Below are 24,791 nucleotides of genomic sequence, written 5' to 3'. Positions count from 1 at the left end.
CTCTGTGTCGCGGCTCTCCCCTGGCCCAGCTGTGGGCTACCTGGCCTTTGTCCCGGCCTCTGTCGTGTGGTCGACGAACTTGGTGGGCCTTCCCGCACTCCGTGGTGGTGCGGTGGCGGCGGCCCGGGCCCGACATCTGCGGCGGTTCTCCCGAGCCATCCGCGTCCTCGTGGGAGGTGGGGTGACTGCCGGCGCCCCTGCTTTGCTGCGGACTTGGGGCCTGCCGGAGCGACTGCGGACTGGTGGGGGCCCTCCGTACGGTGGCTACCGTATTGGGTAACAGGGGGGTGTGCGAGGTTGGTGTCCAGCCCTCCGGGGCCCCCTCTCCTTCACCTGCACGGCGAGATCGTTCTCTGGAGAGTGCGCCCATCCTGTACTTGCAACAAGAGAAATAAAGCCAACATGTGTTTCACCCCATTGATTGGCCATCCGGCCATCTGGCCTGGGGCTTCCTCAGGGCGTATGAAATTCCGTAAGGACTCAGAGTTCCTATCAATATACTTGCATGCAAAACATCCTTGAATCTATTAATCATAAAAATGAAGGCGCGTCGCCTAGTGCAGTCTGTCCCGGCGCGTGGCAATAGCCAATCAATGGGGTAAAACACGTGTTGGCTGTATTTCTCTTGTTGCTCACCCACGAGAAAGTCACAATATCTTATGCAATCTCAATTAAACACATTTGCGTAAAATCAAAACTGCTCTCTGGATTTTTCTCCACAAATATCAATATCAACAAATAATCTAGATTTGTCCTAACACCCTCTTAAAACGTTATTTCTGTTTCTGGTGAGTGGGCTGGGGGGTTCGGCTACCTTTTCGGGTGGCGGGCTGGGAGGTCGAAGTGGGACCTTCCCGAGGGAACCCCCCCCCCCCCCCCCCCCAGTCCTCCGGAGTGTTCTGGCGGCCTGAACAGTCGTCTTTAAACTTACCTGGTGGTGCCTTGGGAACTTTGCTGAGAGTGCTCACCTCCTCTGCAGGGTCTGGCCCGGCTGACCCCCTGATTTAACCCCTGCTGCTCTATTGGGGGGCTGCGGAGCTTGTCAACGTGTCACCTCCGGTGTTCTTTGGCGTCCCTGACCTGTTGCCGTCCTCCAAGCCACAAGGCCTATCTCTGCCGTCTTTGGCCTGCAACCTGCAGGGGGCCGGGGTCCCACCCTCTCTATCGGCCACCATTTCGGGCAGCGAGGTGCAGCTTGATGGTCCCCTCTTCTGGTGGCCCACTCCTCCCCGCCAGTACCATCTGAGTGCAGCAATGTGCGGCAGTGGGGCGGTCTGCAACACCCCTGGTACCCTTTGACTGCGTGCGATCACTTTGCCACAGTGGTTGTTCGTGTTGACTCCTGCTCCTACAACTGGACCTTGGGCGGGGCTGCTGTCTCCCTCCATCCAGCTTTCGCCGCCTCTGTGGTCTGTCCGGCTGACGATCATGGGAAGAGACAAGGTTCCCAAGTCCACGACCGGCCCCACGCAAACCAAAATGGACCGCTTCACCACCCAAGGACCTGAACCATCAGGGCAGGCCGATGGCGCTCCCCCCATCCCGGGGATGGAACTTGTGACCATCCTGCAGGCCCGCAGCTCTTCACAGGCGTCGGTGGAGGGGAAAATAGGGGAGGTCAAGCTGGACGTGTCTCTCCTACGACAGGACCTCTGTAATGCCACGGCCCGTCTAACTGAAGCTGAGTCCCGAATCTCGACAGCGGAGGACGATATTTGCCAGCTAAAGTTCGCATACCAAGGAACTCCACCAGCGCGCTGAAGACGTGAAAAACCGCGCGCGTCGCAACAACCTTCGCCTGGTGGGGTTCCCAGAGGGGGTCGAGAAGAACCAGGCCGCAGCCTTCGTCGAGGCTTGGTTTTCCTCCTGGATGCCGAAAGACTCACTCTCTGCCTGGTTTGTGGTAGAGAGGGCGCACCGATCTCTTGCTTCGAAACCACCGATCTGGGCTACTTCTTGCCCCTTCATCCTGAAGATCCTCAACTTCAAGGACCGGGATGCCATCTTGCGTGAAGCACGCTCACAGGGCCCTCTGAAGTTCCAAAATCACACCATTATGGTGTTTCCGGACTACACCAGGGAAGTACAGGATCAACGTCGCTCCTATGTCGAGGTCAAGAAGAAACTGTGATCCCTGGGCCTCCAATACCAATTGCAATTTCCAGCACGTCTGAGGGTCATTTTTCAAAACGCGGTACACTTCTTTGACTCCCCTTAGGCGGCCTGGACTTGGCTAACAGAGGAGTAACCCCTTGGATGGCAACACATTCCGTCCGTCGGATTCCCGGCCTACGCAGCCCCGGCCGTCTGGGCGCCAGCGCTGACGACGCACGCAGACCAGCAGGAGACGCCGGTCTCTAATGGCGTCGCAAAGATCCACAAGCCTAACCGTTCATGGGCCTGTGGGGGGGGGGGGCGGGGGCTCTCCCAGCTCCTCGGCCTCCCCTCCCTGTCTCAAACTCCAAGCCTCTGGCGGCCGGCCTGGGACTCCTCCACTTCTGGCTCGGCGGGGCCTTACCGGAGCAGACGCTGACCTCTTTCGTAGCCCGACCCTTTTATCCGCTGCTGGGTGACCGCTGACGTGGTTGGCACTTTGAGGATGGGCTCTGATCTCCGGAGGGTCCGGAGCTCTGGCAGACTGCTTTCTCTGATTCTTCGTCTTCTCCTGAGACACTGTATATCCATTCATATGGAGAGGTCCTTCCACGCTTCTCAACCCGAGCATTTTAGTTTGGTTTTCTGGTTGCTAGGGGGGTCGACAGATGCTTCTGTTCTCGAAGTATAGGGTGGGGTGGGGAGGGGGTTGGGACTGTTCTTTCCCAAGTTTTGTTTTTGTTGTTTTGCCATACCAACACTCACACGACACTTGACTCCATCTCCCTGGGGGACTTATCTGGCCTCTTCCTAGTACCTGGTTAGCTGCGCTAGCTGCCCCGTGCCCGCCAATGACTCCTGACGGGGCTCCTTCTCACCATTACGACCGCCTGCCGCCATGACTGACACACCCATACCAAGAGCCTCCCTTCACATATTGTCATGGAACGTTAACGGTCTCCTGGACCGCCTCAAACGCATGGCTGTATTACAATACGCACATCGCCTCGGGGTGGAGGTTTGCCTACTTCAGGAAACACATCTGTTGGGTAATCACTGTCCCTTCCTGGCACGCTATGGGTATGATCGAGTGTGGCACTCGGGGTTCACTAGGGGCTCCCATGGGGTGGCAATCCTGCCAAAGCGCTCCCTCCCCTTTGTACTTTCAAAGCTCATTCACGACCCGCAGGGCTCGTCACTAGCTCTCTGTGGCTCATTAAACGGCAACCCCCTAAACTTAGTCTCACTATATGCGCCTCCCTCGATGCTTGCAGCGACACTGGCAAAATCCGCTGAATTTGTGTCCTCACTTCCTTTAGGTCCCACGTATAGCGGTGGGGACCTTAACGCGGTCTCATCCCCGGGTCTCGACACCTCAGATCCCCCTTACCTCAACAGGATCTCGCAGGCGAAACACTTAATAAACTGGTACGAGTCACTGGGCCTCTGCGATGTATGGCGTGTCTGGCACCCACAGGCCAAACAGTTCACTCATACTTCCGCGGCTCACCACACGCATGCGTGTATTGATGCCATCTTTGTTTCTTCGATGGACTGCGCTGTGATCCAGGACGTCCGTATTCTCCCCCGGGGCATTTCTATGTTTAAAACGTTTTATTGAGACAAAAACAAACCATGGGGGAGGGGGATAGGAGGTCAGGATACATGGAATACAGTCAAAGAAAAAGGGTGCAACTCCAGAGGGTTGGCAATAGGTAGCGCAGTAAGTCAGGGGGAAAAACACAGTAAATGAAGGCTAGAAATGCAAGCTATGGAATCCCCGCCCGCGTATCCGACACCCCAAACCTAAGCAATGAAAGCCATCAGCAACTCAACAGAACACAGTCCCCCCCCCCATCCCCCATCCTCCCAGTAACGAAAGAACCACCCCCCCCCCCCCCCCCGGCCTATGGTCCCGCACCATAGTAATCCTCACCAGGAAGCCCCGCACCCCCCCCCCCTTCCCCGGGAGGTCCCCGTCTCACATGTAAACTAGTCCGCCGGGGTCACCGGCGGCGTCAGCCTGAGAAGCCTAAGATACCTCGGGCAGGTGAGCTCCCGGAATTCAGTGGACAGCAGCGCTAGAAAGGGTTGCCACAGCTCTTCAAATTGGTCTATCTCCCCCGCAACCGTAAGCGACAGCTTCTCCATCCCCAGCACATGCCAAAGCCTGTGCAACCAACCGGTGATGGAGGGGACAGTGGCTGTGCGCCAGTGGATTAGAATGTTCTGAACCGCAGAGCCCAGCGCAATTGCGATCTGCCTACCCCTGCGGGACTTCAGTGGGTACATTAGGTCATTGGGGAGGCCCAACAGGACATACGCCGGGAGTCGCGGCAGCTCTATCCCAAAGTGCTTATCCACCTCGTCCAAAACTTCCTTCCAGTAGGCGGTCAGCACTGGGCAATCCCAAAGAATGTGTGAAAGGGTACCTTCCTGCCCGCAGCTCCGCCAGCACCCCCTGTCAGTGTGTTTATGCATTTCATACAGTCTCTCCGGGGTGTAGTACCAGTATGTGGACACCTTAGTAAAGGTCTCCGTAAGGCCCGTGTGATATGCAGAGTGCCGCGCCCGATACGCAATTTTGTCCCATTCCTTGTGGCTGAGTGTCCTACCCAATTCCCTGTGCCAGCGCTCCCTCCCCGGGTTGTAATAGTGAAACGGCGGGGGTTGTAGGTATTTGTACAGATCGGTAATTAGCTTAGCGTCGGAGGTCCGAGTAGCCAACCACCTCTCATACGGTGTAATTGGGCGGGCGGCGGTGGCACGCACCTGGGGCTGGAGGGCCCAATGCCGAACCTGCATGTAGCGCAATCTGTCCAGCTCCGTCAGGCCGAACTCCTGGCGGAGTTGCTGAAAAGGAACCACTCCTTCCGGGCCATAGATCTGGAAGAGTGCCCTGCAGCCCGCCTGCACCCAGTGGGAGAAAACCCCCGGCTCCATCCCTGGGGAGAAGTCCGGGTTGCCCACAATGGGCGTGAGCGGCGAAGGGAAGGTGGTAAGGCCCCGGGCCTCACAGACCGCGTCCCACACACGCAGGGGGACCCGCGTAACAAAGGAAGCGTAAAGATTAGGGGGGCGATGCGCGCGGCGCAGGAATGGAACCTCTTGTAAGGTGCGGCCCGCCACTGCCTGGTCTTGGAAGAGCCAATGTTTGTCGGACTCCCACCTGCTCCACTCCACCAGATAGCGTAGCTGTGCCGCCTGAAAGTACTTACGGAGGTCTGGAATGCCGAGACCCCCCGCCTCCGGAGCAAGCGTGGAGAGGACCCTCTTCATGCGTGGCCTGCGGCCCTGCCAGACAAAGCGGGAGAAGTCAGCCTGCATTTGTCGTATCCAGCCCACCGGGGGTTGGAGCGGGAGGGCCCGGAAAAGATATAGTATCTGGGGCAACACCGTCATCTTGACCGCCGCGATTCGCCCCAGCCAGGACAGCAGGCCTTTGTTCCAGCGGCCAAGCTCATCCTTGATCTTCCTGCTGAGGGAGGCATAATTGGCCGTAACCATCTCCGGCAATGTAGGCGCCAGCAGGATCCCCAGGTACGGCACCGTGGACGAGGACCACTGCATGGGGAAGAGCCGCTGAAGATCCCTCCTGGTATCCGCAGCCAGGGACACGTCTAACGCCATCGACTTGCTCATATTCATTTTGAAGCCGGCCACCCCCGCAAAGGCGTCCAGTTCCCGGAGGCAAGCAGGCAGCGACCTCCTAGGGTCGTCCAAGGTCAACAGGACATCATCCGCGTAGAGACTGACGGTGTGGACGTACTGGCCCATCCGGACCCCGACAGCATCCGGATTATTACGAATCCTCTGAGCAAACGGCTCCATGTAGAGGGCAAACAAGAGCGGCGAAAGAGGGCAGCCCTGCCGCGTGCCGCGCTCGATGGCAAAGCCACCGGAGCTACACCCGTTGACCCGCACCGACGCTGAAGGATGCTTATAGCAGTTAAATACCATGGTGCGGAACTTATCGCCGATCCCCAATTTCTTGAGGACCAGCTCAAGATACGGCCAGTGGACTCTGTCGAAGGCCTTCTCAGCATCGACGGACAGCAACATCCGTTCCCCCGAGATCCTTGAGGCCTTCTCCAGAACATGCGTCACCCGCTTGGTGTTGTCAACCGTCTGTCTGCCGGGCACAAAACCAGCCTGGTCCGCCTCCACCAGACCGGGGAGGTGTGGACTCAGCCTGGACGCGAGAATCCCCGTGTACAACTTGAGGTCGACATTTAAAAGCGAGATGGGTCGGTACGAGCCGCAGAGGGCCCGGTCCTTCCCAGGTTTCGGGATTACCGCGACCGTCGCCCTCAGGAGATCCGGAGGGATGGCTCCCGGTTCGGAGAAAGAGTTAAATAGCCGAGTAAGGACAGGGGCCACGACCGTGCAAAAAGTCTTGTAAAATAGCGACGTGTACCCGTCCGGGCCCGGGGCCTTGCCATGTTTCAGCCGCGCGATAGCTGAAATCACTTCCTCAACATGAATGTCCCGCTCCAGGTGGTCCGCCTGAGCCGGATCCATTACCGGGAGGGTCACCGACTCCAGATAGCCGTCGGCATCCCGTGGCGAGGAGGGCTCCTCAGCATACAGCGCCTCGTAGAAGCCGCGGAAAGATTCCGCTACCTCCGCGTCCCCGGAGACAACCCCCCCGTCCGTGCCCACCAATTCTTTCACAACGCTACACTGTTGCGCGACCCGGAGCCGGTGTGCTAGGAGCTTGCCACATCTGTCCCCCCCAGTGTAGTAGGCATGTTTCAAGCGTAGGGCGGCATACTCCGCCCTGTCAAGATCCAGAGCCGACAGGAGCTTCCTCGCTGCCTTCAACTGCCTCCACACCCTCGGCGCCCCCGTGCGGCGGTGGACCTGCTCAAGCTCCCGGACCTGAGCTGTCAGCTCATCCCTCTTCAGTTGCCGCTCCTTATTTTCAGCTGCAGAGATAGAGATAAATTCCCCCCGGAGGACTGCCTTCAGTGCCGCCCACTGTGTCGCCTGCGAGGTGTCAGTGTTGCTATTGTGGGAGAGATAGTCCTGTATGACCTCCCCGATGCGTTGCACCACCGACTTCTTGTGTAGAAGGGTATCCCGGAGGCGCCACACCCCCCGAGAGGGGGAGGCCGCCGGCCACTGGAAAACGCCGGTGACTGGGGAGTGGTCAGACAGGGTCAGGACCCCGATGTCCGCCGCCGTGGCAGCGGCACGCATCAGTCCACTCACCAGGAGGTAGTCCAGCCGTGAGTAGGTTCGGTGTGCGTGCGAGAAATAAGAGTAGTCCCTATCCGTGGGGTGCATGGAGCGCCAGAGGTCGTGCAAGTCCATTTCCGCAATCCGGGCCCTCCCAGCCTGGGACAGTTCCCCCGTCTGCGGGAAGCGCTGCGCCGATCTGTCCATCACAGAATCGAAGACAATGTTAAGGTCCCCCCCCAAGATAATGTGGCGGTCGGGGGAAGCCGTGACATCCACCAGCGCGGAGTCTAGGAAGCGCTCTTGGTGATCATTTGGGCTATAAACGGAGCCGACCGTAAATGCTATGCCTCCCAGGCGCATGCGATACGCAAGGAGCCTCCCCTTCTGTTCAGCACACTTATGCAAAACCTCCCCCCGAAAGGAGCTCGCTAGGAGAATGGCTACCCCCGCCGTCTTGTTCGCTGCCGAGGAAAAGAACTGGGTAGGGAACTTAGCAGAACGCATCCTATGGCAATCTCGGGGCAATAAGTGTGTCTCCTGCAAAAGGCAAATGTCCGCCTGCGTCCCCTCCAGCAACGATAGGATCGCTCTGCGCTTCACCGGGTTATTCAGACCCTGAACATTAAGGGTCACTACCTTTAGGCCCGGCATTCCTCGCGGGGATCGGGAGCATGCAATGGGCAGGGAATCAGCGGGTGGGGCGCGCGGGGCCGCCGCGCAGGACAAGCCAAAACAAAGCGGGCATAGACAACATCGGACGGGACCTTCCCAACCCCAAAACAACCCCCTCCCCCACCCCAAACACAACCCTGGCAACTAGCCACCCACAAACTCAAACACCCCATTGTCTCAGTCAAGCCCCAAGACGGGCAAGTCCGTAGAAAGGAACAAAGTGGACGTTCAGCCACTCCCCTCCATCCGCTCCCCCCCAACCCCCCCGCCCCGCACCAAGCATGTAAAGAAGCTAAAGACATCTCCCCCCGGAGTGTGTGTTAGGCCGTCAAGGCCACGCCAGAGGAGCCGGTCGAGTCCCCGGCCGCCGCCCTCAGAGCGTCGGCCATGTCCGCCCTGATGGTAGGGGAGTCCGGACGCCCCACGCTGGCCGCTGAGCGCCGCCTCGTTGACCTCCGCCGGTTCCGTCTCTCCGAGGACCTCCACGACGGCGTAGCTCCTTCTTCCTCCGCCGCCGTGAGCCCCAGGACACCACAAATGTCTTGCAAGGAGCGTAGCTGGTGTAACACCCCATTCCACCGAAAAATCAGGCGGAAGGGGTGACCCCAAGAGTACGGCGTCTCGTGTTCGCGCAAAAAGTCAGTGGCAATCCTAAAGGACCTGCGTTTCTGCAGCGTGATGGCGGAGATGTCCTGGTAAAGCGCCACCGGCCGATCCCGGAAAGTCAGGGGCTGTTTCCTGCGGGCCTCAGCCATGATGCGTTCCTTCAGTGGAAAGTCGGGCAGGAAGGCCAGAATGTCCGGTGGAGGTGCCGATGACTGGCGCTGCCGGCCGACCCTATGCGCCCTATCAATGCTGATGGGAAAGTCCGCAGCTTCCCCCAGGATCTCTCGGAACAGGGCCTGCAGGTAGCCCCTCAGATCGGACCCCTCATCCGCAGTCGGCACACCACGCACTCGGATGTTGTTCCTCCGAGATCTGTTCTCAAGGTCCTCAGAGTGGGCCTGGAGCTCCACACACTGCTCCCGGAGGCGGAGAACGTCCTGCTGTAGGTGGACTATCTCCTCCGCTCGATGTTGGCCCTCCGTCTCCACCGCTTCAACACGTTCGCCAAGGCCCTCCACCTCCCTGCGCACTTCTCGGACCTCGCTGGCCACCTCCCGCTTCAGTGTCTGGAAGTCCTCCCTGAGGGAGCTAAACAGTTCCTCCATAAAGGCCCTCGTGACGGGTGGCTCCCCCCCCAGTCACATCCGCCGGAGCCCGGGAGGACCCCGGCGAGGGCTGCGTCCTGTCCCGCAATTGCTGGGCCCTGCCAAGCATATCCGGCAGGGTACGGTCCCCTTTCTTCGGGCCGCCTCTTCCAGACATCGCTAGCTCCGCAGTCGAGCACAGATCCAGGCGCCCCAGGGGTGCTCAGCCGCCGGCAAGCACTCGACGTGGGTATCCCCCACGAGCGAAGTCGCTGCGTCACAGGTGACAAAATGGCGGCCCAGTCCGGTCACCGTCAGCCGCGGGAGCCCGTGCGAGACAACCAAGGGGGCCGCAGTGGGGGGGTCTCATCTGCACATCCCTCCGAGAGTCAGCCCAGCAGCAGCGGGGGCACTTGCATCCAGCAGCCAGGACTCCGGCGAAGGCTGCCACCACTGCTCCTTCGGGGACAAAATGGCGGTAGGGCGGAGCAGGCCAAAATGACCAGGCCCGACGACACCACCGGGGCCCCTGAAGCACCCCACAGTCAATTAAGTTCCACCACCGGCCCCAGTCCGTCACGCACAGGGGCCCAGATGGTCCAACCCCGTCAGGGAGTCCGCTGTACCTCGGCTAGGGGTTAGGGGCCCCCGCAGTGCGAGGTGTCGCCGTCACAAGTCTGAGTGCCGGGGCGCCCGTCCCAAGCCTTCCGCACCGTCGGGTCCTCTCCCGCAAGGTTCCTTCAATCTCCGTCGAGCGGCGGGCCAGATCCCCTCCAAATCGCAACTTTCAGCACCAGGCCCAACCGAGGTGTCCGGACAGCACTCCAATGCGCTCCGCCCCTCGGGCTCGCCGTCGTCCCTTGAACTCGATCGAACTCTTGGGGGGGTTCCCCCGAGGCGATCCGAACCAAAACAGCACCAATATGCACCCCTGATGCTCCGCCACTCTCCTCTCCCGCGCTGAGCCTCAGCAGGGGGAGAAAAGCGTAAGAAAAGGGCTCAAGCTTGGCCGGGCCGGAGGAGCTACGGGAGGAAGCGTCCGCTCACCCCGCCATCTTGGCCATGCCCCCCCCCCGGGGCATTTCTGACCATTCCCCGGTCCTGCTTAGCACGGGCCCCCCTCAATGCGTCGGATGTGGCGACTGAACGCATGGTTCCTTCAGAACAAGAATTTCCGGAAGGTAGTGGGTCAGGAACTCCAACACTATTTTCTGACCAACGACAGAACAGTGTCTTCCCCAGGTACCCTGTTGGAGGCGAGCAAGGCCACGATCTGCGGTGCTGTTAAGGGCCAGCTCCGGCGTCAGAGGCAGGAGCAGCAACTCCAGATTTCCTCACGAGAGGTGCAGGTGCTGCGCCTCGTACAGAACTTATCCGTGACCACGGATGCGTCCGGGCAGAGACTTCTGGCTCGCCTCTGAGCCGAGATTGCACAACTTTCCTAGGAAGAAGCCAAGCTCCTCTGGCGATGGTCAGTTGCCAGAGTATACGGATGGCTTGATAAGAATGGCTCCCTTCTTCACAGATTGGCCACCTACCCCAGGGTGAATCGCATTATCCCTGAAATAGTTGAATCGGATGGGTCGGTGTGCCGCTCCCTCCAGATGATGGCTCACTCTTTCGCTTCCTATTACCGCCAGCTCTACACGGCCTTCCCCCCGACACTCTCCCTCGAGGGCTTATTGGAAACAGGGAACATTCACCTTCCGCGCCTGGACCTCGCCGTCCAGGCGGACTGGGCCGCCCTCACACGTGTGATGAGATTGGTGAGGCAATCACCCTTACCTCCTCTGGCAAAACACAAGGCCCCAACGGTCTCCCGCAAGAATACTATGCTCTGTACCGCGGGGCACCTGGCTTAGGGAGGTGAGTGGGTTGCAGGGTTTTCGTTCCTGGGACCTCATTCGGATCTCACAGTTGGGTGACGTGTGGGCGAGCGGTCATATGCGTTCCTTCGCGGACCTTCGTGCCCGATATTCCTTGCATCAGTCCCAATTTTATAAGTACTTGCAGCTGCGTCATATCCTATATGTGCACCTCCCTGAAGGCACGCGGATTCCCGAACAAAGCCACCTGAAGTGCAGATCATGTTTGGGGACCTGGGGAGGAGGGGCGGGGGGGGGGGGAAGTCTCCTGCATCTACCGCACACTAATTAATAATACGCCAACCCCCCTGGACCGGTTCCGCTACCAGTGGGAACAGTGGGTGGGAGCGTTGGACGAGGAGGACTGGTGCGACGCCCTTATGGCTCCCAGGACTGTCACCGCCTCCGCCAGACTCCGCGTGGTACAGCTTTATTATTTGCACGCAGCCTACCTGACCCCGTCCCGCCTACACCGGGCTGGTTTTTGCCCAACCCCCACTTGTACCAGATGCTCCCAGGAACCCTCTGATTTCTTCCACATGGTATGAGCTTGCCCCCGGCTGGCCCGGTTCTGGGACGATATCGAAGAGGAACTCTTGGAGGTGTTGGGATGGGGGGCTCCCCACAACTCATCATGCACTCCTGGGTATTCTAGACGGGCTAGATGGGTCCAGGAATGAAAAGTTGTTCCTCACTACTGCAATGGCCGTGGCTAAAAGGGACATAGCTGCCTCATGGAAACACTCTGAACCTCCGAGCGTTAGACGCTGGCTAAGCGGGGTTGACGGGTGTGCTACACAGGAGAAGACTCTATACAAGGCTCGTGGCTGTCCCAAGAAATACCGTAGGGTGTGGGGGGAATTGGCTGCGAGGGTTGGTTTAGCTCTCTAGGAAATTGTCTGCTCTTATTACGTTTGTACTCATACTGGGTCAGTTTAGCCGATACTTACATTTATGCACTTGTATCGTCATGAGTGGCGTTTGTCATATATGCAAACAATAAAAATTTGTTTATCAAAAAAAAAAATGGTTGGTAAAGCGCCACCTCAATCCCTTGCAGAAATAGCTGCCCAAAGCTTTTTTCAGAACCTAGTCCCAACAGTTACGTTGGATGAGAACTTTGTTAACCATGGCCTAATAAGTGATCGGCGTAATTTCATTTATAAAGTTCAAGACACTACTGAGTCTAATGTCTTTTGCAGATGAAGAACAAATCTGCTTTGGGTGCTACTACCCATGCATCCTTATCTAAATTTCACATAAGCAAAACTGTCATTGCCAGTTTTCTTTAAATATCCAATTCATATAAAAGGGTGCACCATACGCACAATGTCAAGAGAACCTAAGTTACTCTTTTGAAAGGTCAAACAGGTCTATATAGCCACACTGTTGTTTTTTTTTATGGCGTGTCCAAAACTTAAAAAGGGAGTGCAGTTGCAACGTAGTTAGTAGATTGTATCAGGAAGGGTTACAGCATGCTTCACAAGAGAAGACCCCACCCCACCACAGAACCTTTTTTAGCAAACACTCCATTGTCTGAAATATGTACAGCAGCATCTCAAAGGGTTTCTCTTGCCACTTCAGTCTGTACAGTTAAGCCACCGCTGATATTGACGTCAAATAGGCTGTGCTGAAACTTGTTCATGTGAAATACGAGTCTTACCTGACTGCTCAGATTGATGCGCCATTAAAAAAAAAATCAGATTCAGAGATTTGATGAAGGTGAAAACTGTTATTTGTCTGTAAGTATCGTTCTTCACAAAGGTATTTTTAATAGATTCACATACGAGTCACTCAACCTCCCAAAGGTTGAATTTTGTTATGTGTTCACAGTTGGGGACAAAGCTACTAATTGAGCATGTTTCAGATAGATGGATAAAATAAGCCTGACTGAGTTTATCGATGCTCCTTTGTGTGGGTTTGAAAATGTATATATTTAATATGTGCCCTATTAAATATTTTTCACTGAAGAGTTCCAGTGTGGTGATGGGAAGTATTCAAAAAATCATTTGATTCTCCAAAACATGCCAGTGCTGGAGAACTCTGTTTATTAGATAGAAAGACGTAACTTTACTGTACTAGTACTGTCTGTACTTGTTTTTGTTTTCTTATTCGTGCAACTTCATCCTTCTATGCAAGAGTCACCCCTCATATCCAGTCTAGATTTATGCACAACCTTAACATAGGCGTTAACAAGAACTGATTTAAGGGCGAGTAAAGCATATGAGTGCAGTAAACGTGACCACAGCCAGTTCCATACGTGTGCTTGTATTTCCCATCTTTTATTTTTCTTACTTGTGCACAGTCTTCAGGTTCCTCCTTCTGAGTGGAGAACATTCTCTAAATTCTTAATTTTTGGAAAGTGAAGGGGCCACAGGATATGAGCAGCAATATGCTTATGTAACGCCCAGTAAGATATTCCAGCCTACATAGGTATGTTCCCCCTAGCAACAAAACTAAATTGGTTCTCACAAGATACATTTTGACAACATTCGGATGAGAGGAATTTTGATGGCACTAATGCTGTTGAATCTTTCGGTGGCCTTTGATACAATTGATCACCAAGATCTTATCCATAGACTTGGTGATCTTGCTGTCAGGAACACAGCTTTAGCCTGGCTCAAGGATTTCTTTCCCTCTTGATATGATCAAATCCTATTATTTGTCCTCTCTTATGCCTGTACAAGATGGACTTTCATAGGGCTCAGTCTTGTCCTCTTATTCAATTTGTATGTTGTCCCATTGGAATGTCGAATTCAGTCATAAGCTTTGCATTTTTTTTATGAATGCAAATGATACCAAAGGGGAAATAAAGGAAGTTGAAGCATGTGCTAAAAAAGCTCTAAACTGCAAAACAGCTTAAGACAATTGGATGTGGCGTAATAAATTAAAATTGAACGGTAGTGAGACTAAATTCTTAATTTTAGAGTCGCATTCATCCCCAAGGTATCTGCGTATTGGGCCTTTGTTTTTTTTCTTTTGATTTTTAGAAATTGCCCCAATCCAGCAAAATGTATTCTCTTTCTTGTCATAAAGTTGTGATCATGAATGTTTTTATCTCTTTGTGCTTAGATCATTGTAATTCTAGCCACCTGGAACTACCCAATGCCTTGCTGGAGAAACTAACTTGTGCAAAATGTGGCAGCCCAATAATACTAGAGCTATCTAGACATGCTCATATCGCTCCATCCTTTAGTACTCTTTACTGGCTGCCTGAAAAATCTAAGGATCTGTATATGCAGATAATATATTCTTGCTTTACCTGGTGTCAATGTGATGTACTCAAGGATCAGCTGATCTTCTTTGTCTCTTACTAATTTCTAAAACGAATTATTCTTCTGTGGTAGAGCTTTCTCAGCAGCAGTCCCCTAGACCTTTGCCTTGACCATTGAGCTGTGCATAATTCTGATCCCGCCACCTTAGGTTAACTGCCCTCAAGCACGCTTCCAGACTCAACCAAAGACCTAGCCGTGGTTTATGCTTTCCTCCACACAAAAACCTCTGTAGGCCACACTTTTCAAAATATATGTAAAACACATTTTATGGGTACAGAAAAAATTAAAATAACATTCCTGGCTGTCATTAGGCAAGGGCTTCCATTTTTAGTCCCTTTATCTCTTGGTTTATTAAGAAAAACACTGAGGTCTAAATAGGGTTGTGGATGCAGGTAGGCGTCAAAGCAATAAATGTGTTTCTGTTGCTCTGATGGCAGCATCTGTCAACTTCTCACTTTATCTAAGAGAAAAACGAAGTCAAAAAAATTGGTTTAGATAGTCATTGTGCCCACCACAAATCGTTTGTCTCAAATGTTAGTAATCAAAGTGGACAAATGAAGAATTCTGTAACTTATTTTAGAACACCAGTCAAATGTGCATAATGTGTTTGACTAGATATTAATGATGAAATGAATTCCATTCACTTAAATATTAGATTTTTTAAAAATGAGTCTTGAGCTGTATTTGCAGCGGTCCATAAAATTCTTCTCAATCCAGCAGGCTAAAAGTGATTGTTTAGAAAACGTTCCTCCTATTTTACAGTAAGAGACACCCATTACGGTCCAATGCAAGTTAGTGAAGAGTAAATCCTTCGTCAAGAAGTTTAATATGATTGTCTGTATACGAGCTTTGGTATTGTGAAGTGCAAAGATAAAGTTTCATTCTTAGCTGTTTGCTAATTTCAAAATTGACATTTGTGTTTTCCCCATCCTGCTGCAGCCAGAAGAACTGAGAGAAATCATTGAGAAGGCTCGGGAGATGGAGCAGAACAACGGCCACTTCTTTGATACAGCAATCGTGAACACAGACCTAGAGAAAGCCTATCAAGAGCTTCTCCGTTTAGTTAACAAACTGGATACAGAGCCACAGTGGGTGCCATCCAGCTGGTTACGGTGAAGAGGCAGCAGTAGAGCAGAAAACTGAAAGACACCAAGTGGGCTTTTCTTGGCAATTTGTCGAATGGAGAACGCAGTTGTAAACTTTAATACCCAAGTACTCGGCAGCACGAACCTGAGTTTACAACCTGTGGCTTTCACTGTTTGAAGAGACAAAACCGTCAGCATTCAAGAATGCATCCCTCTTCTTGATCACGGTGATTGTTTTCTGGCATTACACTACACATTGACCGTGATGAACAGCTCTGAAGCACTCGGTCTAAATTGTAAGAAACATTTCCAAGTGTTTTTAAGGAAGCGAAGATTCTCACTGGGAGCTTTAATCCTTTAACGGCCATGGTTTCTCATTTGTTAGACTCCGACCCACCTGCAGATACATGAATGTGCTCCGTTGCACCCTTGACATGGTGGCCGGGTTCCAAAATGCCGTAAAAGAGTGTGAGCGGAAGGGGGACTGTCCCTTTGTATTGCAGCTCTCATCGCCGCCAAAACAAACTACCATAAAGGCTCAATTTTTCCGACTAAGCAGTTATAACCTATACCCAATTTCCTGATCTCAAAAGCAAAGGTTATGTACACATGCTGAACGTTCTTATGGATATAAATCGATGTCTTTTTATACACTGTAGAATTTAAATAATGACTAACTTCTGAACATGCAAAGACTAGATTGTAAGCTTCTGCTTCCAAAGCCTTTTAGTCAGTTCTTTCCCAAGCGCTGAAAGGAAGTCACTTTATTCTAAAGTGCGCTTTGTTTTTATAAAGTTGTGTTTTGGTTCAACGAGGGAAGAAGCGTTGCTTCTAAACATTCCATTTGATAGTATTTCCATTTTATAGCAGTTCATTTTTATTATAGCACTTGATTTTAGCAATAAACCCTGAATCCAAAAATTGTTTATAATGTAAATATTTCAGGCAGTTGCCACTTTGTACATCCCATCCCTCCTTGTTTGCACACATTACGTCAGGCCCTGGGTTCAACTGATGATCAATGCATGTGTAGATCTAATACTTTGAATGTGGTTCTTTTGTATCCTGATCTGATAAAGTGTCCTGTGATGGTTGAACCACCTGTCTTCACCAATCTTCTGATTTATTTAAGAGACTAAGGACAAACACATTTGATGTTTGTGTAACTGACTTATTTTTTTCTGTATCATTATTTGTTCTCCTTTCTAACGTAACCATGTTTTCCTTGTGATCATTCATGCCGGATGCCAGTCGACTGTACTGATAATCTGGGCAGAAGGTGTTTAGTCGATGTTTGCAGTGGTGAATGTAGACGCTAAGAGTTGCACTGTTAATGAGCTAGGGAGACGTCTTCCGGCATTCTTAAACCATAAGGTCTGCTAAGCCTTACATTCTTAGGTTGCATGATTATCTATAATGCATTCAAATTGTATTCAGCAACTTTGAACTCCAGTAATCAAAATTAAGTGTAAAATGTCAAATTGGACTAGAATGAATGAAATGCTCAATTTCTTCTTCTTGATGTTCCTGTTCGTCACCCAATGAGGTGTTTTTTTTCTTTTTTTGATACGTTTGAGCGTGTATATTTGTCTTAGAAACGATGATGGAAAGACTACTTTTATATTTGAAACTTGAAAATATTGACAAATTATCTCAGTAGGTGGGCCAGAAGGGCTGCTTTGTTCTGAGCCTAGCATGCCAGAATGAATGGCTTTTACTTTACAGTTCTCTAACTTAACTAAGCCTCGAACCACCTCTCTCAATTTACCACGAACGGTGTATAGGTTCTTATAAATACTAAATGTAGGGTCACTGCAACATTCTAACGCCCTTTGATGTTTCTGGGTACTACCTTCTATATACAATAAACTGGAACAAAAGCAATTAAATGCCATTGTTATAACTGCTGTAAACAGATGTTTTAGTTAACCAGACAATGATTGTTTAGTGCATTCTCAGTATCTCACTCAAGCCTTGAAACAATACAACAAACAACTGTAGGATTGCAGACAGGTCTGAATGCTCACCTTGCTTACAAAGTGTTATGTAGATGGCACAAGTTATCCTGAAAATGATCCTACCCTTGAGAGTCTCATATCTTTTGATAGACCCTATCTTACGATTTAGAAAGCTTGACAAACCATTGATCTCAATCTAACTTACTCAAATAGTCTCCATTTTGGTCTTGCCAGTATCATTTCCTATCTGTATCATATGTGACGAGTAAGTCTTTCCCTTAGATGGAGGTCCTGCTTTACATCTTGACCTCAATGCAACGCTTACACCTGATTTATTTTTTCACATTACATGGTAATATCCTTGATGGCAGATTCTCACACATAAGTTGTACTTTCCTCTCTTGTAATATTATCCCAGTATATATACATGTTCAGAAGATGTGCACGCACTGGCATATTGCTGAGGTTTGCTTTAGCTGTACTTGGCCAAAAACAGCACTGCATACTTGAAATAAGCATGTATTATGAAACTGTGCTGTAGACTCTACCCACATAGTCTTCCAAATGGCACATGTGTTTGATAGCATCAGGGCCAGGCATGTATAGGATCCTCAAATCTGCATGAAAAAGTAGTAGCTTTGCAAACAAAGCCAAAACATACCTTGCGACTCTAATTAAAAACCTATGCCTCTAATCCAGACAAACAAATTCTAATATAACTTTATGTAGGATTAAGGTTTCATCTTTTCTCTATTCGTACTAGAATGAAGAGCAAGGGGATGTAGCGACTGAACGCATAAGGTTTAGTTTTCAGCCTGAATACAGCCTTCCTTCCTCATTTTAATCAAAACTGTAAGTTGAGTGATTGTACAGGGCGTACATGAATGTGAATGATTATCTGTATTGTATTCATCCATCCTTTTAGTCACAACATGGTGTCATATTCAGAAGCTAAACACTGGATACTCTGTTGACTTGTACATTTAATTTAATTGACCTTTTGTCTGCGTTTGTGTGTTTCTGTATATATTTCCAGTATTACAAAAAAAAATATACGAGTGCAAATTTAGTTGGCAAATATGTATTTTCTTTAAATGAATGAAGGGCTTGTAAGGTGTGCCTTGCAATCAAGAATTTTCTTTTTTTTTTTTTAAATTAAAGTACTTAACATTCCTGGTTTGAAGAATAATAGGTCTGTGCTATCTGTCCCTGTTAAGGGTTTCTAAAAAGATGAGCATGTTACTTGAAAAGAGTGGCAAGAGGATGAATTACATTTTTTGTAATGGGTTACAAGGGAGTAAAAATGGTTTACTGATCTCTACACTAATACAAACTGAGCAAGAAAGTAGATGACAGTAGTAGCTGAGGGATGTCGAATGGTTCAGTGAAAGTGTTCTTGGTACATAAGTAAGTGATAGCACTGTAATGTCTAAAATACATTCCGGAACTAAATTAACTTTTATCCCTGACAGTGGTCTTTGAAAATCACAAGCAAATCTCAAATTGAAATGTAGATTCTCGCAACATGCTCAGCATGCCCTGTATATTGATACTGTTTACTTGTTCTTAAAAGAGAGCTCTAAGTGTCTTTAGTACCAAACATATTATGCATATTTGAAGTACTAGGTGAGAGCATTTTTGCAAGGGCCCTCTTTCTACAGACTTTTTGTGGGTGTCATTTCACTGAATGCGTTGAAATACTTTCCATATTTTAAATAGTTTTTTTCTGGCATAATACATTCTATTTGTGAGGCCTTGATTTAAAACAATTCAGTGTGTTTAATTGTTTTCAGAATATTCGGTTGAGAACATGACTGCTTTTCGTTTTGGGCACGGGTTTTTTTAAGACCAAAAAAATATGGCATCTGAAAGTCAGATGGTAAGTGTGCTTTTTCCATACTTGCTGCAACTCCTTCTAATATCTTATTTTCGGTTCCAGAGCTTGTATGTTTTGGAACCTCATCTTGGCCTCTGTTCATAAAGATGTAACTGAATGTAGATCTTTGAAGTCTTCTAAGTCCAGTAAAATCATTGTCCCAATATGTCACATAATAGTGTGGTGCACAGTTGAAATGGTAATTGGTTATTTAGTGCAAGTACTATTTACAAAATGTCCTCTGCAGCTTAATATAGCATGATTTCATATGTTTACTGAATTCATTAAACAGTGTTGTAATGAGAAATGATTTTTAAACCTCCCTTTTTTTTAGTCCTGGTTAATTTTTCTAAATTACACTTTGAACACTACAAACTTTTCTTCACTCGTAACCAGAGCAATAAAGATATTGGTTATTTAATATTGCATTCCTGCCATTGTTTACCTCCAAAATATTTTTGCACATGTTGATGTTAGGCATTTGAAGATGTTTCCATTGGGAAGCATTGTGAATGGCAGTAGAAAAACGTGCTTTACTATTGTACACTTTAACTTTGTGTCCCTGAGATTTGTGGAATTGAGGTTAAGGAGGGCTGGGCAGTTTTCCCCAACTGTGTTTTATCTTAGTCTTCATTGTTGCACAGGATGAACGTGGAATGGGAGGACTTTCTATTCACTAATGTTAAGGTGCATCTCCAGGCTTATTTCTCTTATTTGTTTTGGGTATATATTTTTGATTTCTGACACACATTCTGTGTTTTGTATACCCTTTCTTCTGTAATGATGGTTTCACGTAAACATTTGGCATGGAAAACTTGATTTGGACAACATTAATCTTTGCGAACACTACCTTAAAGTACTTTCCGCTTTCCACTTTCACCCTCTATTTTCAGAAGTCTTTTCATTTGCCTCCTGTTTATTAGCAATAACATTTCCAGACTAAAAGATAAGAGCAGTTGAATTTATTGTAACATTTTGCCCTCCATTTAATACATGTCTTTGGATCTAAATTGTAACAATGGGGATCAGTGAGTGGGTGCCCTTGGCATTATTACTGCTATATAAGCAGGAGGACGAGTCTTCTAAATGGGTGCCATTTTAAGCTCCCTAGGAAATAAATATATTTTATAATTGGATTAAGTGGTAGTGAATGAGTTAATCTTCTATCTCAGGAAAACAAGCAACTTGTTGAGTGCTGATGCCCACTCAACATTGAAAATGAACTCTGGTGTCCCTGTTAGAGAGTATTTGATCTTGTTGGAAAAGTTAAGGTTTTGAGTGTTATTTGTAGATATGTGGTGTTTAAAGATTCCCATTGCATTTATGGATTTCGACAATGGATTTTTTTTCTTTCTTTTTCTCAACCCTACTCTTGACTTGCCGAGACAGGTTAGAACTGTCTTTGTTATAGCCCAAAGAAAAGGGTTGTATAAACTATTACTTTGTTAAATAGAGCAAGACCCACTGCAATAGGTGATAATACTGCTAAATGTGCCATCTGAAAACATAGTGTAAGGTACTTCTCATAGTCCACCCAGTGATGCTGTGAATCACACTTTCTTGTAATTAACAACTCCATAACTTTCTCTCTCAGAAATATGCCTAACCAATGATAAGTAATTTGTAGAGTTGTTTTAGAGAGCAAATCCTGGCAAGAATCCTGATTGGTGGTCTTGTCTGATGATTCGATGTTGGTCTTGGAGTAAACAAAAAAAACTGGCTTGCAGTCTGGAGACTTCAGTTGTCACATAGTTGAACTTGAGCCAAGCCAATCTCTGTTACTTTTAGTCTCAATTAGTTGTCAATAATAACAATTATTACGTGCATGAAGCACTATATAAATCTTTTGAGAGTAATTTTGTGTAAGGAAACCAGACATTTTTTCACTGATAAGTAACACTTTGGCAAAACATTTAGAGTATCTACACCCAGTTAAGTGACCAGCCCAAAAGCCAGCATCTGAAGTAGTTTCAAACAACAGTTTACTTTGGCTGTCTTTTGTGGATTGAGGCTTGATCGTTCATGTAAAAGCCCAGTGGCTCAATGTCTGCCAGCCCATATTTGCAGAGTGAAAATGGGCCGTTTGCCCCTTGATTTCTGTCATGAGACTACTGAACGTTCATTAGTTATTCAAATCAGTGATCTTAGTATACTGGCCCAGTCTACATGGCTGGTATAATTTTCTGTGCGTGTACTGGATGTGACTGGCTTTTGTTACTTTAGCACTATCATGCCCCGGTTATTGCCCCAGTTCACTCTGTGCACACCTATTTTTGGTCTCAAGTAATCTTGACACAATTGTTTACCAAAAAAGAACATTTTCCCATCCTTGTTAAGCACCACTTTTCCAACACCCGTCCTCAAGTGGCAATGTGGCTCACCAGAGCTTGTTGAATGAATGTGTCATTTTGTGAATGGAAAGCGGCACCACCACTGGCATCTTAGATTCTTAGGTTGTCTTGCTCATTGCCCTTTCCCCATACAAGCCTCAAAGGGTAAGGGCCCACTAAGGGTAGGAACATTGAGCTCTTCCTAAGCAAAATACTCACTATTGTAAATGTAGGCATTGGTACCTAGTGGTTTTTGGCAAACATCTGTGATATGTTTGGGTGCCCCAACAACTTCTCCTTCAGTAACAAAAAACATTCTCCAGTGATGAACTGGTTAATGGATTAGGTGTGGTTTTGGAATCAGTAATGGTGATCTAGGAGCTTTGTGAGGTATTTTCGAGTAACACATACTACATTGTTAGCGACTTTCCTGCCATTTCGTAGTCTAAATGGGCTATCTTGCTGGATATATATATATGTGTGTGTATATATGTATGTGTGTATATATATATAATATATCCTACACCTCAGATCTGGGTGTCGGTACATACAGCTGTCCATGCCTTTAATACATAGTGCTCTATTTTCCTAAAAAATAAGTTGCTTCTCAAACAAATGTGACAATATCTGAGGTGCTAGAAAGTGCTAGCCAGTGATCTGAAAAATGGCTCCCAGGGACAAATTAAATTAAAAGGTACACCTTGATAGCCCACATGGAGAACAGATGACTGGAGACAGGAAGGGGCTGCATCCAACTCTATCCTAAAATGATAATGCAAACATTTATTCGTCCAAACACATAATGTACAGTTTATGTGCATATACTTGAACAGGTAGACTTCCACTGGCCAGTTTTCTGCATTGATCTCTCCTGTATGTTCGTAAATATTTTGGAGTGCTTTACAGCTTAGCGACCGTACCTATATTTGCAGAGAACAGCCACAGCATCCAAATAATTAATGGATGCATCAGTAAGCCTATTTAAAGTTATGTAATGGAAGTAATATACTACTGTCGATTCGCACTTAATACTGGAATGTTCTTTAACGATATCAGTCAAATTATCTAATATCCATTGTTCCCTGAATTGATATCCAAATAAAACTGACGTTAATCAGCAAGAAAGGATGCAGATGAAGAACCATTCAAAAGGCTCAGTGCCAAATAAGCTTGTTCGCCATAATTAATGGTGATGGCAGAACTGTAGATCATGACGCGTATTGGGGATAAATGGAGAAGAGCACCGAACCACCTCTTTTAAATTATCTGTTAAACTGGTTATCGTTTGATTAATCAATAAGGCAAAATACGCTTTGAAAAGCATTATATTATTTAAGTTCTCAACAGCTACCACTAACCTTGGATGTTCCCCGTGAAGGTAAATTGTAGTTTAATTACCTGTGAGCAAAACCTAGAAAGGGATCCACAAACTTTTTCATCCATGCACATAGTGTGCTCAAAATGATCTAAAATCAGCATGGGATGTAGTTACACCAGTGCTAGTTACGAAAATAACACATCCTGACAGACGTGATATCTTTTCTTGGGTCTCTATATGCAGTAACTAAGCATTTGAAGTCAAGTTTGCCAATAGGTAATGGAAAGTGCTCTTTATAGCATATAAGGGGAGGCCTAGACTTAAACATCAATTTGATTATAATAAAAGCATATGCATTCATAAATCAAGTGAAGTTGTTGTTAGTTATTACGCCCTTTCAAAACATCAGTATTACTCAGAGATGCAAAGTAAATATAAGTGCCTGGTTAGACACAACAAAGCAACGGTTAAATTAAAGCTTCTAAAACGTTAAGCTGTTTCACATTATGCTAGACAGTTTTGGAGTTTCTCTAATGTGCTGTAGGAATTAGTGGGGTCACTAATTTATTCTGAGTGCCCTATACAATGATTAGATGTACAAAAGTATATCAGCATACCAGAAACTAACATCCATCCAGTGGGTGCTGGCAAAGAACAAGAATGAATAGTTAGGAAAGTTCTGATTTGACATCCATAGAGAGGTCTCCATGCTTGACCAATCTTTATTCAAAACTCTCACCAATAATCGAGTGACCAAAATCAGCATAACATGCAAACCAAATCCAACTTGCGACTTTAATTGTAGATTTTAGCAGTGATAAGGGGGTTTTCATATGTATAAACCTGCCCCGTTTTCCTTTTTCTTAAAGAAAGGGTGGCTCTACACCATGTCCTCCTCCCTTGTAACATTACTGCTTTAAGAGTTGCGTTTTTAAAGGTGTACACAAATGGTGCTAGTTGGTTTCCATAGCATTTTTCACTGTGCATTGCAGTCATTCAAAATATTCCCATCACATACTTATTGAAAAGCAAAGCATTTTTGGGGGTATTCAGCGTGTTTAGCCCCTTTTCAAAAAGTTGAGAAGTAAGTTGGATTCTTTCTCTGAATATTGTAGCTGCAGCTGCTTCAATAGCTATCCTTAGTTTGCTTTACCTACAAAAGCCCAACAGCTAATGCTGGTTTTCTTTGGTCTTCCAAATTCTGTAGAGTGAGTCATACGAAATATCTCTGGTGCCACATCTTCAGACAAACTAACAATTTCATTACGTCCTACCATGAACATGTATGTTTTTGTTACATATTAAGGCTAGGGTGGATTTCCTAGGCTGCAAATAGTGGAATGAGACATTTGCAAGATAGTACAGTTTCCAAATGGGTTGTACTGAATGTTTTTTGGTCAAAAAGTCGAACACTATACATTTGTCAAGCATGATAAGAAAATGGCTGCAAGGTACTTTCTTTAAAGCATGTTCATTCAGTGAAATGTAATCTGAAAATAAACAGTAATGCATCTTATTGTCTAAGCAGCTGCTGAATAGGTGTGTGCATTAACTGATGTGACATTACATCACTGTGAACACATCTTCACAGATTCCAAGAGCTCCCTTGTTCCAAATAATATGAATCACCCAGGTTTAAATATTTCTTTAACCACCAGATTCCTAAAGAAACAATGAATCGTATGAATATTTTGTATTAAAAATGATATCTGTGTTAATAAATGTCCTTTCCAGAAAGTAGAGCCCTCATTATGAATGGAAAAATAATGCTTGTAACAAGGAAAATGTTTCATGCTACAACATGTGTATTGTGCAAACCTAATGGAGAACATGCGGTGCTTAAATGAACAGGTGGATTTAATTTGAGTTCTGACCCTTATTAGGCACAAACGTATTGTAGTTTCCTTTAAAAGTGCAAATTGAACCGGGAAATGAAGCCTTAAT

The 24,791-nt window shown here is 47.9% G+C and overlaps 1 protein-coding gene across 1 annotated transcript in view; it reads left to right on the top strand.

Annotated features, from left to right (window-relative positions):
- Positions 1 to 18,512, top strand: part of PALS1 (protein associated with LIN7 1, MAGUK p55 family member) — a 502,940-nt gene extending 484,428 nt beyond the window's left edge. The window contains exon 14 of the mRNA XM_085627208.1: positions 15,220 to 18,512. Coding sequence (XP_085483334.1) covers positions 15,220 to 15,396 — 177 coding nt within the window. The 3' untranslated portion in view covers positions 15,397 to 18,512. The remainder of the gene's footprint in view (positions 1 to 15,219) is intronic.
- Positions 18,513 to 24,791: the final 6,279 nt, after the last annotated feature.

This window comes from Triturus cristatus, chromosome 9 (genome assembly GCF_964204655.1).
Source record: "Triturus cristatus chromosome 9, aTriCri1.1, whole genome shotgun sequence".
NCBI classification, from domain to species: domain Eukaryota; kingdom Metazoa; phylum Chordata; class Amphibia; order Caudata; family Salamandridae; genus Triturus; species Triturus cristatus.
Note: the sequence above shows the minus strand (reverse complement) of the source record. Positions and strands in the feature narration are given on the sequence as shown.